This window comes from Bufo gargarizans, chromosome 4 (assembly GCF_014858855.1).
Source record: "Bufo gargarizans isolate SCDJY-AF-19 chromosome 4, ASM1485885v1, whole genome shotgun sequence".
NCBI classification, from domain to species: domain Eukaryota; kingdom Metazoa; phylum Chordata; class Amphibia; order Anura; family Bufonidae; genus Bufo; species Bufo gargarizans.
In genome coordinates, this window is record NC_058083.1 from 226,662,143 (window position 1) to 226,680,101 (window position 17,959).

Here is a 17,959-nt window from a genome sequence, read left to right on the forward strand (position 1 = left end):
AGAGAAAAAATGGAGTCAGAGCCCCGAATGAGGGGGGGAGAGAAAGATAGCAGCGTGGGGGGGGGAACGGCGTGGGGGTGCTGAGGATGCTGCTGTGCTGCATTGTCCTGCAGATGAGCGCTCAGAATGAGCGACCACGGGTGCCCCCCTTACCCAGAGGGGTAGATGCTGCAGATAGGGACGGGGTATGGGCTGGAATAGCCATCTCACCCTCCGACGTCTTCACCCTCAGTCCTTTCCAGCAGGGTCGCCCCTTCAGCCACTGGCACCGCAGTGGCAGGAAGAGGGGCTTGGCGTGCGGGCGACCCCCTAGCTGGCGGGATGTAGGGGAGCCATTGCTGCCCAGATCCTCCTATTGCTTCTGTGGGGGAGGCAGCAGTGCAGATAAGTTGGCACTGGCGCAGCTCAACCCCGGGAGAGCAGAGAGGTCTAATGCGTCTCTGGTATCCCTAGGAAAAAATAAAATAACAAAATTAGAAGAAAAAGTAAAAATAACAAGGAGAAAACAGCCCTGCAGTAGCAGGGAGTGTCTTGCCTCCTTGGACACTAAGCTAAAACTGGTAGCCTCTATCTCCAGGCTGAGGGTATAGCTGATGGAGGAGGGGCTTAACAGTTTTACTTAGTGTCACGCCTCCTAGGGAGCTGAGCTATACCCAAGGTCTGTGTCCCCCAAGGAAAATGGGCGAGAAAAGGCATTTTTTAACAACTATATTGATGGCCTATCCTCAGGATAGGTCAGTCTCTGACGGGCAGGGCTCCAATTACCAGCACCCCCACCAAACAGATGTTTGAAGAGCAGACAGCCCTCATGCAAGTGCTACTTCTCCTTCAAGATTACACTGCATCTGTGCTGCCGCTGGAAGCGAGACAATGCGCAGTGTGATGCTAATGAGGAAGCTGCGCTTGGAGTGTCGCCTCCTCTTCAGTCGGACCCTGACCATTCAGATATTGATGACCTATGCTGAGGATAGGTCATCAATATTACTGGCTGTACAACCCCTTTAACCCCTTAGTGACCAAGCCTGTTTGGGCCTTTATGACCAAGCGTTTTTCTTCCTTTTTTCATCGTCGCGTTCCAAGAGCTATAACTTTTTTATTTTTTCGTATATATAGCTTTATGAGGGCTTGTTTTTTACGGGACAAGTTGTAGTTTTTAATGGAACCATTTTTGGGTACACATAACTTTCTGATTAACTTTTATTAACTCTTTCTGGGAGGGAGATGGGGGAAAATAGCAATACTGCCACTGCGTTTTTACATTATAAATTTTACGGCGTTCATTTTTCGGTACAAATAACATAATATCTTTATTCTCTGGGTCAGTACGATTACAGTGATACTAAATACTTATAATTTTTTTAACGTTTTACTACTTTTTTTTTCCAATAAAACCCCTTTTATTAACCAAAAAAATGATTTTGCATTGCCACTTCACAAGACCCCTAACTTTTTTTTTTTCTTTTTCTATGGAGTTGTGTGAGGGCTTGATTTTTGAGGGACAACTTGTATTTTTCATTGGTATCATTTTGGAGTAAATGGCGCTTTTTGATCGCTTGTTATTACGTTTTTTTTCGGTGGAAACTAAGAATAAATTAGAAATTCTCTCTTTTTTATTTTTATTTTTTACAGCGTTCACCATAGGGGATAATTTATGTAATATTTATGTAGTCCGGGTCGTTACGGACGCGGCAATACCAAACATATGGGGGATATTTTCTTTTTGCAATTTTTTTCATTGAAAAGCGTATTTTCAATGAAAAAAAAGCATATTTTTTTATTTTATGGAATTTTTTTTATTTAATAAATGTTTTTTTTTTTTTTTTACTACTTAAAAGTCCCACAAGGGGACTATAATATACAGTATTTTGATTGCTTTTAAAATGTAATGCATTATCTCTATAAGGCATTACATTTCAATAGCATTTCAATAGGGATGCTATTCAAAACTTGACCAGCAGCTGGCGCCAGAGAGGCACGGCCTGCTGGAAATAACTGAAGACAGGCTCGGGGCCCTGATCGGAAGTGAGGTAAGCTTCCGAACACATCAGCACCCCGCGATCTTATTTTCGGGGTGCTGATGGGAGACAGAGGGAGTCCGCTCCCTCTGTCACCACTTTACATGCAGCGGGCGCCATTGCGCCCGGCATGTAAAGGGTTAAACAGCCCGGATCGGCACTCCTGCCGGTCCGGGCTGTTAGAGCAGGGTCCCGGCTCTCATGTGAGAGCCGGGTCCGTGCTCCCCGCTGCACGGGGGAGCCGTGCAGCGCTTAGACCGGGCCGCCGTAAAAACGCGGCAGCCCAGCCTAAGGCCCCTTAGTGACCGCCGTAAAAACACGTATGGGTGGTCACTAAGGGGTTAAGGGCCTTTTACACAGGCCAATAAGTTGCCAAATATCACCCTATATAAAAGCCCTGATCAACTGAGAAACCAGCTAATTTGTTTGCTGGCAGAACATGACCTTGTGTAAACAGGAGATGTGCTGCCAGCAACAGTGTAAATCAATGATCCCTGTAAGTAGTCCTGGATCAGCACTCACTACCCCATGTAAAGTGACCCTCATGTTTGCATGTTCCTCCCTCCAACAAAAAGACAAACATACCGTAGGTAACAGTTATGTATTTTTAAATATACATCAGGATTAAAATAATGCTGTAGAACAATTGACCGTTCTTCTCCAGACTTTATAGCATAACTATAGCAGGCAAGCATCGCAAGTTCAGCTACTGGAATAAAAGTTTAAACATCACATCCGTAATATATATATATTATTTATACAGACAAGTAATAGAACGGTAACAACCCACTTTATATTCAGTTATTAAAATAAACCTGGACTTGCAGTCAACAACCAGTTAGTTATAATTCCTTTACAACAGATAAGAGCAGTATTACAAACAGTTAAATATTACAAAATCTCACATAAAATCAGGCTAACGTTCTTTGTACATAACGCACTCAAGTTTTAAGGCCAATGAGGTTGTCAGTTGGACATGCTCTGAAAAGTACTATAGGCAAATCCTACAGCACAAGTCAAGTTATCAAAACTGGAGTTCTGAAGTCATTTTAACTGCTCATGTGAAAATAAAAAAGCCTAAGGCCTCACGAACACAACCTTTTTTGTATCTGTGTTTGATTCTGCATTTTTTGCATATGGATCCATTCATTTCTATGGGTCATTTCTAGTAACGGGAGTGAGAAAAATGCAGATTGCACACAGAAGGCGTCTATATTTTATGGGTCCGAGGTTTGCAGACAGTTGTGTACATGAGGCCCAAGCAGCATTTTTCCTAAAACATGCAGAGTGGGAATCTGGCTGATCAGTACTGTGGAATTAAAATGGTTTGACAAATCACGGAATACACGTCTCCCCGAGGCAACGCCAGTCCATTGGGCAAAAGGTGCTAGCTTCAGCACAGAGGACTTTCACCCGCCTGCTTCATTTGGCAACTTTATAATCTGATATAGTAGTTCTGAAACTTGCCAATTTTTTTTGTACATTGGTTATAAAAGGGCTGCCATTCTACACATTCCTTTAAAAACAAAAAAAAGATAAAACCTTGAATTACATACACCTATTGGTAACTTAGTGTAGAACTAAATGAACAGAACTGTATTCCCAGAGTATACATAAAAATAAGCTAATTTCACAGTAACATAATACAATGTTAACCAAATACATTGTTAGTCAAAAATATTTTACTATTTACATGTATACTGTATAATTGTTAATCGGATTCATTATGAAGCTACCACTACATAAAATCAGATCGCCTTAAGTGCAGCGCCCCTTGGTCACCATACCACCAGGACTGACCGTACACTTTATAGGCGATAGGTCCCATCATACATATTTGTTCCCACTTTGCTTTACTCTAGTTGAAAACCCCAGCAGCTCTGGACAGCTCGCCTGTTCATTAGCTATTTGATTGCATTTCACTATCAGGTCATAATTAATTCTGTCAGTGATCACGCTGTCTTGCTTGTAATCCGGATGATTTGATACAAATTCTCTCATCCATCGGGCAACGGTCATCAGCTCTCCTACAAAAACAAACATTGATATGCATCAAGACTGGAAAGTTACTCATGCAGGTATTAATATATGAGCTTACAGAGTTTGCGCAGTGTCGATATTGACGACCTACAGTGAGGAACAGAAGTATTTGAACACCATGCAATTCTGCAAGTTCTCCCACTAAGAAATCATGGAGGGGTCTGAAATTCACATTGTAGGTCCATTCACACCTCAAACAGAAAAAAGTAAATTCAGGAAATCACATTGTATGATTTTTAAAGAATTTATTTGTCCACCAGGTTGTCTCTGGTGTCTTTTGACAGCTCTTTGGTCTTGCCCATGGTAGTAGTTGGTGTCAGACTGTGTGGTACACAGGGGTCTTTAACCCCTTGGGGACCAGTCTAATTTTCACCTTAAGGACCAGGCTATTTTTTGCAAATGTGTCACTTTGTGGTGATAACTATTGCTTTTACTTATTCAGGCTATTCTAAAACTGTTTTCTCATCACGTATTGTACTTCTAGACAGTAGTAAAATTGAGTAAATTTTTTTAAATAAAAATAAAAATCTAAATTTAGCAAAAATTAGGAAAAATTTGCTAGTTTCCAAATTTCACTCTACTTTTATAAGAGTTAGTAATACCTCAAAAAAATGGATATTACTTTACATTCCCCATATGTCTACTTCATGTTGGGATCATTTTGTGACTAGACATTTTATTTTTGTGGATGTTAGAAGGCTTAAAAAGTTTAGAAGCAAATCTTAGAAAATGTCTAAAACCCACTTTCAGGACCAGTTCAGGTCTGAAGTTACTTTGTGAGGCTTACATAATAGAAACCACTGAAAAATGACCCCCATTTTACAAACTACGCCCCTCAAGGTATTCAAAACTGATTTTACAGACTGTTAACCCTTTAGGTGTTCCACAAGAATTTATGGAAAATAGAGATACAATTTCACTTTGGCAGATTTTCCATTTGAATCTATTTTTTCCCAGTTACAAAGCAAGGGTTAACAGCCAAACAACTCAATATTTATTACTCCGATTCTGTAGTTTAGAGAAACAGCCCACATGCGGTAGTAAACAGCTGTACGGGCACACGGCAGGGCGCAGAAGGAAAGGAATGCCATATGGTTTTTGGAAGGCAGATTTTGCTGGACTGGTTTGACACCATGCCCCATTTGAAGCCCCCCCTAGAGAAGAAACTCCCAATAATAAAAAAAAAAAAAGAAAAAAAAAAAAAAAAAAAGTGACCCCATTTTACAAACTACGGGATAAGGTGGCAGTTTTGTTGGTACTAGTTTAGGGCACATATGATTTTTTTTGTTGCTCTATATTACACTTTTTGCGAGGCAAGCTAACAAGAAATAGCTGTTTTGGCACAGTTTATTTTTTTTGTTTTTTTACAACATTCATCTGATAGGTTACATCATGTGATATTTTTATAGAGCAGGTTGTCACGTATGCGACAATACCAAATGTGTTTTGCTGTTTGTTTCAGTTTTACATAAAGCATTTTATTTGTTTTATTATTCTTTAGAGTCTCCACATTTTGAAAGCCATAGTTTTATTTATTTTTTGGTGACTGTCTTGTTGGGGCTCATTTTCATTATGGGTTAGGTCATGTGATATTTTTTATAGAGAATCTTAGAAAAATATATTTAACTTTTTGGGCGATGTCTCATGTAGGGGCTCATTTTTTGCGGGATGAGGTGACTTTCATTTTGATCACTTTGGGAAGGTGGGCAAAAATTTCAATTTCATCATAGTTTTTCTTTGTTATGGCGTTCACCGTGTCGGGGAAGTAACATGACCGTTTCATAGATCAGGTCATTAGGGACGCGGCGATATCAAACATGTGTAGTGCATTTTATTTTTTATTCCGTAATAAGTTTTTATTGACCCAGACCCACTTGGTTCTTGAAGATCCAGTGGGTCCTGATGTCACAGGACCCCCCCCCCCCCTCAGCATTGTAACAGAGTGCCTGCTGAATGATTTCAGAAGGCACTCTGTTCCATTCGCCGCACGGTGGTGATCGGAAATACACCGCTGGCTTCACACATGAGCGTTCGCGATGGAGCGCTCTGTATGCGCGATTGTACCGGCGTTTACAATCGAGCATACAGAGACAAGCGAACGCCCATTGTCACGCGTTCCCGAAAGTCTATGTACGGGAACGCGCGACAAAAACGCCCCAAAGAAGCTCAAGAACTTTTTTGAGCATCGGGCGTTTTACAGCACGATCGTACGCGCTGTAAAACGCCCAGGTGAGAACCATTCCCATAGGGAAGCATTGGTTTCTCCTTGTTGAGGAGGAACGCGCTGTAAAACGCTCAGGTGTGAACCCAGGGTAAGTCCTTGTGTCCCCAATAGGTTAAAGAGCTCAGACAGGTGCTAAAAAATTAGAATAATGAGTGGAGTAGAGGTGGACTTTTTAAAGCCACAGTAACAGGTCTTTGAAAGCCAGAATTCTTGCTGTTTCTCAGGTGTTCAAATACTTATGTTCAGCAATGCAAGACAAATAAATTCTTTAAAAAAAAAACAAAAACAAACAAATGCGATTTCCTATAATAAAAAAAAATTCCACAATGTAAATTTCAGACCCCTCCATGATTTTGTGGGAGAATGTGCAAAATCGCAGGGTGTTCAAATACTTCTGCTCCTCACTGTATCCTCAAGACTGGTCATAAATATCAGATTGGCGGGGGAGCATCTGCCAGCTCCACCACAGAGTACAAAAAAAAAAAAAAAAAAAAAAAAAAAAATAAAAAGGGGTGCCGCATTTCTACGGACAGGTATAAGTTGAGCTTGAAATCAAAGGCAGTTTACCCTTGGACAGCCCTTATAACCTGTTTCAGTATAAGTTCCAGAGGGTTAACTGCAGAAATGCATTTCAAATTTTTCTGATCTGTCCTCTCCACCCAACAGAGCCTTGATGCAATGTTTTGGCTGCACAGCGATGGCCTTTATACTGAGCAGCAACTCACTTGCCTCAACGGTTTTGAACCATACTCTGCTTAGGCAGTGATTGGCTGTGGCGGTACATGGGGCATTACCACTTAAAGGATAACTTTATTTTTTATTTTTTTTATTTGCTAGTTTATTACAGCTGGGCATGTATATTTGAGTTAGTCAATGATCACAGATCTTTTGACAATTACCTTATAATAACAGCTTTCAATAAAGGGGTTGTCCAGGTTCACAGCTGAACCCAGACATACCTCAATTTTCACCCCGGCATCCCCCCCTGACATGAACATCGGAGCAGTTCATGCTCCAATGCTCTCCTTTTCCCTGCGCTAAATCACGCAGGGCAAAGGCATTTTTTGGAGATTCAATGACATATTGGGGCTCTCCATAGGGCGGTGACGTCACCGGCACTGATCGGCAGGCTTTAGCGCTGCCCTAGACAGTAAAACAGTCAGCAGTGTGTTAGATCGGAGCACGAGAGGCTCCAATGCTAGCCTCAGGGGGCTGCCTGGGTGAAAATAAGGGTATGTCCAGATTCAGCTCTGAACCTGGACAACCCCTTTAATGTCCTCAGTCCCTTAAAAGACCATTGCTATGGCTCATCTGTCTCCGGCTAGGAAGACAGAGGGGTGGTCCTCCAAACTGAATGCCTACATTAGGCTTCAGAGTGAGGAGGCATGTCTCTCAGTAATCCAATCTGATTGGCGGGCAGGAAGCTGCTGGCTACAGCAAGTTTGTATGTGACCTGAGGGAATGCAGTTTTGGCCTCAGAGAACTGGCAGGGGAGCCATTTTGAATAGATCCTCATAATGTAGGATTCAAAACAGCCGTAACTAAAGGGGAAAACTCAAGGAAAACAGTGGTAAGTGAAGAAAGTAAAGATTGCTTTATGCATAATGCTGCTGCGGCAGTAACATGCTAAAATAGATTATTTTTTATAATGAAAATATATGACAGTTATTCTTTAAGTAAAAACATTAAATAAGGGCTGCAGGCAGAGGACAGATTTGTGGCACTGGATCCAAGGGGTGTTTTGAATGACTGGAATACAATGCTTGCTGTCAGTTTGCAACTCCAACACTATGAATGGACAATTTATCAAGGCTTTAACTAGTTTAGAAATGGCTCATGTATAATTATTAATATACTGCCGTAAGATCATGATATCAGGCTTTTCATCCCCATTGTGTAAAATTTTTATTTAGAAGATACAATTGGTGTCAGTACCAAACTACACAGCTCAGATATATAGGTAAAGGAAGAATATAAGGATAGAGTTAATTCCATTTTCCAAAGATTAAATGGCTGAAGTGATCTTAACCCAAATTGCTCATACAGTTAACTAACTAGGTATCTAAAAATGTGTCGGGGGTTCATGCACAGACCCATATCAGTATGCCAGGATGAAATAAGAGTCATATTAATTTTAATATTAATCTTTTCCAACACTATTCAAAGGATCACTACCCTTCCACCAAATATATATAATACTACCAAGAACCACCTTTTCAGTTCTAAAAAGATTAAAGGGGTTTTCTGAGATTTTCATACTGATGACCTATCCTCTGGATAGGTCATCAAGTTCCTTTTTTCAAGTGGAATCCATATAATGTACATAAAGTGCAAGTAGTGCAACGTTTCAACTAATACATACATGAGAGAATATGTATTAGTCGAAACAGTGCACTACTTACACTTTATGTACTACATGGATCACACTTTAATAAAAAGGAACTTGAGGATATGCTGCCGTCTACAACATTCTTTGGCATCTCTGGATAAGGCCTCTTGCACACAACCGTATGGCATTTCAGTCCGCAAAAAATACGGATGACGTCCGTGTGCATTCCATTTTTGCGGAACGGAACAGCTGGCCCCTAATAGAATACTACTATCCTTGTCAGTTATGCAGACAATAGGACATGTGTGTGTGCAAGAAGCCTAAGTTATGAGCATCTGATGGGTGGGGGGGTCCAACACCTGGGACCCCCACAGATCAGCTGTTTGAGAAGGCAGCAGCGGTCCTGTGAGCGCTGCTGCCTACTTGCAGCTTACCATAGGCCAGTGATGACCCGTTTATTGGTCACATGGCCTAGGCGCAGCGGAGCCCCGAGTGCGATACCAAGCACAGCCACTATACAACGTAAAGTACAATGCATGGCAAGTTGCGAGAAAGCAACGGCACTCCTGTGATCTAATTGGCGGTGGTCCTGGGTGTCAGACTCTCACCAATCAGACCCTTTTAACATGCAGGTTAAAATGCATTTCTCTCCATATAACCTTACCAGACGCTCTCTTCTTGATAAGTTTAAGGTAGTTTAAGATGGTGCAGCGAGTATCTACATCAACCTCCATATTTTCAAGGTAGGAATTGAGAATTGGTAATAAACCTGGGAACACACCATCCTGTAAATTATAAAGTAGGGACTTAATCTACCGTGCAAACAGACATTCAGATATTACTATACCTTATAAAAAAAAATTGAACAAAACACCTTACCTTTCCATTGATTATTGTATCAATGCTCATTAGAGTGTATTCTTCAGCTTCTGTCCCATTAACTGCTGTGCAGCAACCATCAACAGGAGCTATACTAGCTATTTGCAAGAAAAAAAAAAAAACTGATTCATTAACCCTACAACACTTTTAAGACTGAGTTAAGATTTTTTTATCTAATGGATCCATCTTTACATGTGCAAAAACAAACCTTCATGGTTGCCTGTGCCTCTAGGACAATTTACTAGGTATAGTGTGGCAGGAAATTCGGCAAGTTAACTGTTCTGCTTGCTGATACACAGGAATAGTCAATGATAAACTAACAAACTTTTGCAAAATAAAAATTATATCTATATACACACACACACACACACACACACACACACACACACTTGACTCATTTTGGCAGCATTAACCAAAATATTGTGTAGCAGTCAACTCAAATGGTAAGACCTCCTATATTGATATAATCCATTGCCAGATTACTGCTGCAATGCTCTTTATAATATTTGGTGTAGAATTGGGAGAACAGTACAATAGATCTATTGTTCTCATAATTACTCTGAGGCCATAACTGCGCCAGAAGGGCCAAGTTCAGCTAAGTTCACATATGCAGTGTGAACTCTGGCAGAAGAACGGGCTAGGGCTGCGCATCACCAGATCCCCATTGACTACAATGAGATCCAGCAGCTTTCCAGCATAAAAAACAGAATTTTTGCCAGAAAGTCTAAATCCCAGTGAGATCCCATTGTAAACAATAGGGATCTGGCAGTGTGCGGTCCTATCTGCTATGCAGTGTTCGGTCAATTCTGTCAGTATGTTCTTCTGCTGGATCAGGCTGCCAGAGTTTACATTGCATACGTGAACCCAGCCTAAGACAGTTTGCCATGCTCAAAGTTCAAATAAAGGAGGACGTAGAAGGGCCATTCCAGTCTCAATTACTGTAACCCATTACTAATTGGTCCCCCTTCACCAGACACTCCTCTCTCCAATATATTATGGAACTGCCTAATTTTCCTGTGCTAGATGGCTACTGCTCTAAGCTTCCTGAAGAGAAGCCTAGGCATCTCATACCGAGTAGGCACATTTGACAACTACAAAATCATAGCACATACCTTTACAAATATCCTTTCTGAAGTAAAACATGCCTTTCCTAACAGCATCTCTTTTTTGGGCCACTTTCATGTTTTCATCAACCTGTGAGAAAATAGATTGAATACAATGCTCATCTACTTCTGAATCAAAATAAATAGTTGTGCATGTGTACAATAGGAATAATCCTATATCTAAAACATGTACGGCGGACCCAACTAAAGTGATGGCATCTGTTTACAGATCACAAAAAGGAAACGGCGATATGCATTAGGCCTAACCGAGAGGAATTTTAGTAGTGATCTGAGTGAATTATTAGCACAGAAGAGAGAAGAGATGGCTGTTGAGTGGAGAAAGACAAAATTAAATTACTTTGCTTGCAGTACTGACTTATGCAAAGTTTGTTGAAATGACAGTGCCCATTTGATCTTCACCCAGAGGTCTCCGATACTACTTACCTTTGACAAAGGAATTAGAAAATCCAACTTGTATGAAAGAATTACTCTCGTCAGTAAAACCACAAACACTACATATGCAGAGTTCTCAAAATCTGTCAACTGAACCTAAAAAAAAAAAAAAAAAAAAAAGCTGTTTATGTACAATCAAACTTTGCACATTCCTAGTTTTATGCCAACCAAAGCCCTGCAGACACTAGCCCCTTTAGGAGATGCTCAAAAGAGCGACATCCTATCTGGCCTACGGCGAGATGATGCATTACATTTTTTAGGGTGTTAGCAACACCCACTTGTCACCGATGCCTGATGTAATCATTACGAGTTCTCTTGTAAAAACGCTAAAATATATAGAACACAGCTTTGCTTTTATAGCCTTAGGGCTCTTTCACACCTGCGTTCTTTTCTTCCGGCATAGAGTTCCATCGTCGGGGCTCTATGCCGGAAGAATTCTGATCAGTTTTATCCTAATGCATTCTGAATGGAGTGAAATCCGTTCAGGATGTCTTCAGTTCCGGCCAAAAATCCTGAAGACTTGCCGCAAGGCCGGATCCGGAATTAATGCCCATTGAAAAGGCATTGATCCGGATCCGGCCTTAAAGAGGACCTTTCACTAATATAGAAACTAAAAACTAACTCTATCCCTGGGCAGAGCGGCGCCCAGGGGCCCCCCTGCACTTACTAGTATGCCTGGGCGCCACTCCGTTCGCCCGGTATAAGCTCCGGTGTCTCAGCTCCGTCTGTTGTATTGGACTGATTTTTTTTGTAGGAGGAGTGTCCCTTGCTGCAGTGCTGGCCAATCGCAGCGCACAGCTCATAGCCTGGCTATGAGCTGTGCACTGCGATTGGCCAGCACTGCAGCAAGGGACATGCCTCCTACAAAAAAAAATAAAAATCAGTCCAATACAACAGACGGAGCTGAGACACCGGAGCGGCGCCCAGGCATACTAGTAAGTGCAGGGGGGCCCCTGGGCACCGCTCTGCCCAGGGATAGAGTTAGTTTTTAGTTTCTATATTAGTGAAAGGTCCTCTTTAAGCCAAAACGTTGTTTCGGCGCATTGCCGGAGCCGACGTTTAGCTTTTTCTGAATGGTTACCATGGCTGCCGGGACGCTAAAGTCCTGGCAGCCATGGTAAAGTGTAGTGGGGAGAAGTATACTTATAGTCCGTGCGGCTCCCGGGGCGCTCCAGAGTGACGTCAGGGCGCCCCATGCACATGGATGACGTGATCGCATGGCACGTCATCCATGCGCATGGGGCGCTCTGACGTCATTCTGGAGCGCCCTGGGAGCCGCACGGGCTATAAGTATACTGCTCCCCACTACTACTATGGCAACCAGGACTTTAATAGCGTCCTGGCTGCCATAGCAACACTAAACGCATTTTGAAGATGGATCCGTCTTCAAATGCTTTCCGTTCACTTGCGTTTTTTCCGGATCTGGCATGTAATTCCGGCAAGTGGAGTACACGCCGGATCCGGACAACGCAAGTGTGAAAGAGGCCTTAGAAAAGTGAAATACAGACAGGAATAGCAGTTAACCGGCTAAGATCTACTCATAGAACACAAACTAACCTCCATAGGACGAAACTCCACTCTCCAACCTATATCCGAGTTGGGCGGAGGTGGCTTAAACCTCATAGTCTGCCAATTTGTCGACTGAATATTCTGTGGATTAAAGAAACGCAGGATAAGGCAACAAACTGAACTCACAACTCAGACTGACAAACAGGCGTGCAAGATACATTTAGAGAAACAGAGCCAAGCCCATCAATATCACAATGTACTTCTGTGGGCTTCCATAAGATCACAAGTACCTGTACCAAGCTACTTAGGGGTGGTCTGGGATTACACACCTTCTCCTCTCATTGGATTGTTAGACTAGGGTCCCACTCAAAGCAGCTTCAGCATTTGTTTTGGCTTACAAATAAATCTAAATACTGCCCAGAATATAGATCCATGTGAAAGCAAGTAGTAAAGCATTCCATATGCCCCATATTTTGTCCTGTCACCGTACCTCAAAATGATCAGATTCATTGGAGTCGTCCAGATCTATTTTCTCTTCAAACAAGGTCAAAGGATCTCGGATAAATAGATGTGCGATGTGTTGAGCCAAGAGATGGTCAATCCCTGTTTCACAAAGTAAATCACAAGAGGATTGAAATTGAATCGGTGACGCCCATAACCATGCTGGTGCGGTTTTAATAGGAGAGGGAATTGTCAGAAGGTTGGTGTTTTAAACCCCTAGTAAAGTGCTTGGTCATTTCATTCTCTAAGGAACTACCTGAAAAGGAGCAGCAGAGCTCATGCTTGACCTGCTGCTCAATTCAGATGGGGCAACAGGACTCCAAGGTGGTCTCAGTGGTCAGACTCCCCAACCAAGTGATAACATGTAAAATGGTATAACCTCTGAGCATTCAGCCCCCCCTGCCCCTTTTCTTTATCCTTACATCTTCAGATCTGTAAGCTTTTAGTTCTCTGTCCACATGGTCCTGTCCTGCAAGACTAACATTTACAAATGGCTCAATCGCAACATTCAGAAAGCCATAACAGACTGCTTCGTAAGGCTTTTGAAGCATAAGTTATATTAACACCATTTTGGGGTACACAACCCATTTAATAATTATTTTAAGGAGGGTTAATTGAAACAAACCCAGCAGCTAGGTAACCTTTTGGGCTTTATTTACAGCTTTCAGCATGTGGTTTAAAGAGGCAGTCCCATTTTCTCATATTTATGACCTATCCTCAAGATGGTCAATAATATGTTGCCAGGGATCAGACTCCCAACATTCCTGCCAATCACATTTGCTTTAATGCAGGCTTGTCCAAACTGCGGCCCTCCAGCTATTGCAAAACTACAACTCCCAGCATGCCCTAATAGCTGTAAGCTATCCAGGAATGCTTGGAGTTGTAGTTTTGGAACAGCTGGAGGGCTGCAGTTTGGACATGCCTGCTTTAATGGAAAAGAGCATATGTAACGACACTGCTCCACCGGTGCAATGTTGATGACGAGCAGGTAAACAGTCAGGAAATAGTGCTTGCACAAGTGCCACCTTCTCTTCAAACTGATCGGCGGGCTGCTGGCAGTCAGTCCCTCACCGATCTGATATTGATGACCTATCCTGAGAATGGATCAATGTGACAACCTCTTTAACATCTTGACTAAGTACTAGCTGTCGACAGCCCTATATATCCCTAAAATCTCACCGCTTTTATTATCAAATTCACTAAAATCCCCACCTAGGGTTACATTTTGAGATTGCATGTACTTTGTCTCATGGTAAAACATTTAAACTTGTGCAGCTCCTTTTAGTAATCTGGACCTTTTATTTTCTCTGTTCTCCTGACTGGATGGAATCAGTGAAGAACATCAGGGGCTCCTGGCTATACACAACCACCTTTGCATTTAAGGTGCCAGAACTACAGGCCTTGGCAGTTTATTACTATATAAAACTTCTGATTATTCAAGGGAGAGGTGCAGAATGAAGGTGGTAGGCAGATTTAAGAGACAGTTTCTCTTTAAAAAGAACGACAATTACTTAAAGGAGTTATCCAACCCCTATAATGACCCCCCAATGACCAGGCCCATCATAGATTATACTTACCCCACTTGGGAGCCTCCCATCCCCCCTTGCAGCCCGCTATTGGCCGCACCCCCCCCCCCCCTCCCAATCACCAGATGTTTTGATCCATGTGATGTGAAATGCAGCAGCGGCCGTGGGGGCATCTGGAGTGACACAAGTGCCGAGGAGAAGGGTACGTATAGTCTATATGAGGGGCCTGGGCATTGGGGCAATTATAGGTGCTAGATAACCCCTTGAAAAATGCGATACTTTTATGCAGATGTAATCTTACCTTCTCTTGTTAGCTGGCTATAGATTTCTTTATCTATAGTTAAGTCAATATCATTGTACTTTTCACCACATGTAGACAGATAACTGTCTATAGAATCATACCGAGATTTACTGATTCGATATTTGTCATTTTTTAAAGGCTAAAGGAAACAAAAATACACAATTTCAACTTCAGCCATAAAGAAACAATTTTATAATAAAAAAAGAGCAGGGAATCAAACAAAAAACAAAACACATTATGCAGTAATATTAAAAGTTACCTCCAGGCCCCGTTCTTCTTTAGTGCGATCATCTACAGAGGCAGATATAACGCCCCACCGGCAGTCAATATCAGATACATAGCCTCTGTAGAATGGAGCAGCAGCACTTAAAGCCATCTAGAAAACAATATATATATTTTTTTTTTTAATCAAAGCTCCAAGAAGGCAAACTTGTCACTTAAACCCACATGAGAAAAGTCTGAAACTAGGAGGAGTTCGCAAACTGCATATTCAGGGAGATTAATGAAGATAGGCCTTACAACATTTAGTGAAATCCTGAACTCTCATCCTTTCATTTGATCTCATTAGGTCTCCCATTACAATTAAAACTGATACATTTATGAAGAACCCTTCTGTGTGCTAGACGAGTTCAGACCTATCCCTCCTCCTCCACCCTGTCCAGAATAAAAAGGATCATTAAAACCCGGGGATATCAGGCCGAGGAGAGGGGGAAAAAAACAAAACAAAAAACAAAAAAAAAACCACAGCAGATTAACCTCTGTTCTCAAACAAGCCTGTAGATGTAGAAAACATGAAGGTGATAATCTTTTTACTTTTTGAAGTCATGTCCTTTAAAGAACGAAGGAAATATGAAATACTGAAAAAATAAAAACTATACACTTACTACAATTGGGCATATTGTTGCTAGCTGGTCATAAAGACATCTGGCTTCTGAAATGCTGCACGCCTGGAAAGTTACCTAATGAAATAAAATATATTATATACAAAATTAAAGATAATATATCTCTCCATCACACATACCGTGTTTCTACAAAAATAATTTTTATCCGAAAAAAGGGTTAGGGCTTATTTTGGCTGCATGAACATATTTTATATAGCCACATGCCAATTACAGAACAGTCCCTGGACAACGTTTATATTAAATATGACTATAACCCACCTATCCATAGGAATGCACCCATATACTGCAGTACATGGGTGCATTCCTATGGATATGGGGGGGGGGGGGGGGGGGAATAGTCATCTGCCACACATTTTTCATTCTGGTACTGTATATTGCCCCCGAGCGGTCCTTACCCAAGGGACCTAGGCAGCAATCTACGTTACCAGGGAGAGCAGATACGGCAAGGGAGAGATGTAGGGAGCTCCTCCAGGCAGCAGAGAGGAGATCCTCCTGCTGCCTCCTTCATGCAAGTAAGAACATGCGGGCTGGCAGCAGTACAGGGCATACAGACAAGCCTCCAGGCTGCCCAACGTGGAAGGGAAGCGCGGGCTGACAGCATAATTTAGCATTTAGTGAAGCCGCCGCCCACCCAGTGTCATGGCAGCTCAGGAGCCATTAGTAAGCGCTCCTGAGCTGCTGCAGCCCGCACATTTCCCCCACCTTCCCTTTATATAAGATACGGCTGTATCTAAGGCTTATTTTTGGAATAGGGCTTATATTTTAAGCCTACTCCAAAAACTCAGCAAAATAGCGCAAAGGCTTATTTTTGAGGAAACGCGAAACTATAATATAATATATAATCTCTAATCACACATACCTGAAGACAGCAGTTGCCCATCCCAAAACCCATGGCATCCATGTATATATGATCAGGTAATGCTGCTTTTCCTTCGTCACCAGGATCATTTGCAAATCTTTCAATAAATGGTGTGGGAGTATTTTGGTCTCTAAAAACTGCGAAACAGAAAAAAAAAAAAAAAAAAAAAATAAGTACGTTTCTTAGTAAACACATTCACAAAGGACAAAGGTGAGGAAGGCCATTTTCATAGCAAACACAAACAAATATGATCTGCAGGAAGAAAGGAAAAATGTATTCATAGTCCCATCTTGTATGGGTCTGTCTGCACTGTCCTTTTTAAAAGCTGATGGCTCATTGAAGAAAACTTTTGCGAAAAGAGTCGATCAACACAGTTTGAGTATCAGATACACTAGAATTTTATTATTTACTACTCCAAATTACTTCCTATTATCTGCTAAGAAATAAAGAGGGGAGCACTGTAACAAGTTAGTAACAACTGACAACTTAAAGTCTACTTACTTGGAACATTTATGGCTACTTTATCACCACGCCTGTGTCGAATATTTCTGGTTAAAGTACTGTGTAAAAGAAAAGCCAAGAGTTAAGCCTCAGTCACACGACTGTCCTTTGCAACCGTGTGCTGTCCATATTTTTGGCGGATAGCACACCGACCCATTCATTTCTGGGGGGCCCAGGCACATCTGTATTTCTTGGAGATCTGTGTGGCCATTCTGCAAATCATAGAACATGTCCTATTCTGGTCTGTACTGTGGACGAGAATAGTCCTTTCTAGTGATGGGATTGGGAAAAATGCAGAGTGCGTAGGTGCATGTATTTTGCAAATCCATAATTTGCGGACCGAAATACAGACACGGCCGTGTGCATGAAGCCTTATCCTGAATCCAAGAGCTGTGACAATAAACTAAACCAAACAAAAAAACATTTCTTCCCATCATAAAACGCTACGAAATAAGATTTTCTAGTTGTATATAGTAACAGACGTAGCTCTAAACATATCCGGAGTTGGGAAATTCACTCGAGGTGTATTGCTGAGCAATAGTCAAAGTTTTACAGATTGAACCTAACATGTACCTAAACCGAGGGTGCTTGTTAATCGCTTCATCTGGAAAGAAGAGAGACTTGGAGGCTCCTTGTTCCACTGGAGTTGGTTGAAATTCTGGAAAGGTAAATCCAGGACATCCCAATCTAAAACCATAGAAGGTAAAGGAGGATTAGTACTGGATCAGCTGCTCAAAGGCAGCGGTCATTTTAGAAAATGAAAGTTCATATACATTACTGCAGTTTCACAACAGTGATTAGCCTTTATATAAACATG

At 41.8% G+C, this 17,959-nt stretch overlaps 1 protein-coding gene across 2 annotated transcripts in view; it reads right to left on the bottom strand.

Annotated features, from left to right (window-relative positions):
- Positions 1-2,602: 2,602 nt before the first annotated feature.
- Positions 2,603-17,959, bottom strand: part of GCLC (glutamate-cysteine ligase catalytic subunit) — a 50,997-nt gene continuing 35,640 nt past the window's right edge. For both annotated transcript variants that reach the window (XM_044289757.1, XM_044289758.1), the window contains 13 exons: positions 17,716-17,829; positions 17,143-17,201; positions 16,642-16,778; positions 15,765-15,839; positions 15,140-15,256; positions 14,881-15,019; positions 13,043-13,155; positions 12,601-12,693; positions 11,035-11,139; positions 10,600-10,681; positions 9,488-9,585; positions 9,273-9,393; positions 2,603-4,042 (listed from right to left, as the gene is read on the bottom strand). In XM_044289757.1, coding sequence (XP_044145692.1) covers positions 3,843-4,042; positions 9,273-9,393; positions 9,488-9,585; positions 10,600-10,681; positions 11,035-11,139; positions 12,601-12,693; positions 13,043-13,155; positions 14,881-15,019; positions 15,140-15,256; positions 15,765-15,839; positions 16,642-16,778; positions 17,143-17,201; positions 17,716-17,829 — 1,453 coding nt within the window. In that variant the 3' untranslated portion in view covers positions 2,603-3,842. The remainder of the gene's footprint in view (positions 4,043-9,272; positions 9,394-9,487; positions 9,586-10,599; positions 10,682-11,034; positions 11,140-12,600; positions 12,694-13,042; positions 13,156-14,880; positions 15,020-15,139; positions 15,257-15,764; positions 15,840-16,641; positions 16,779-17,142; positions 17,202-17,715; positions 17,830-17,959) is intronic.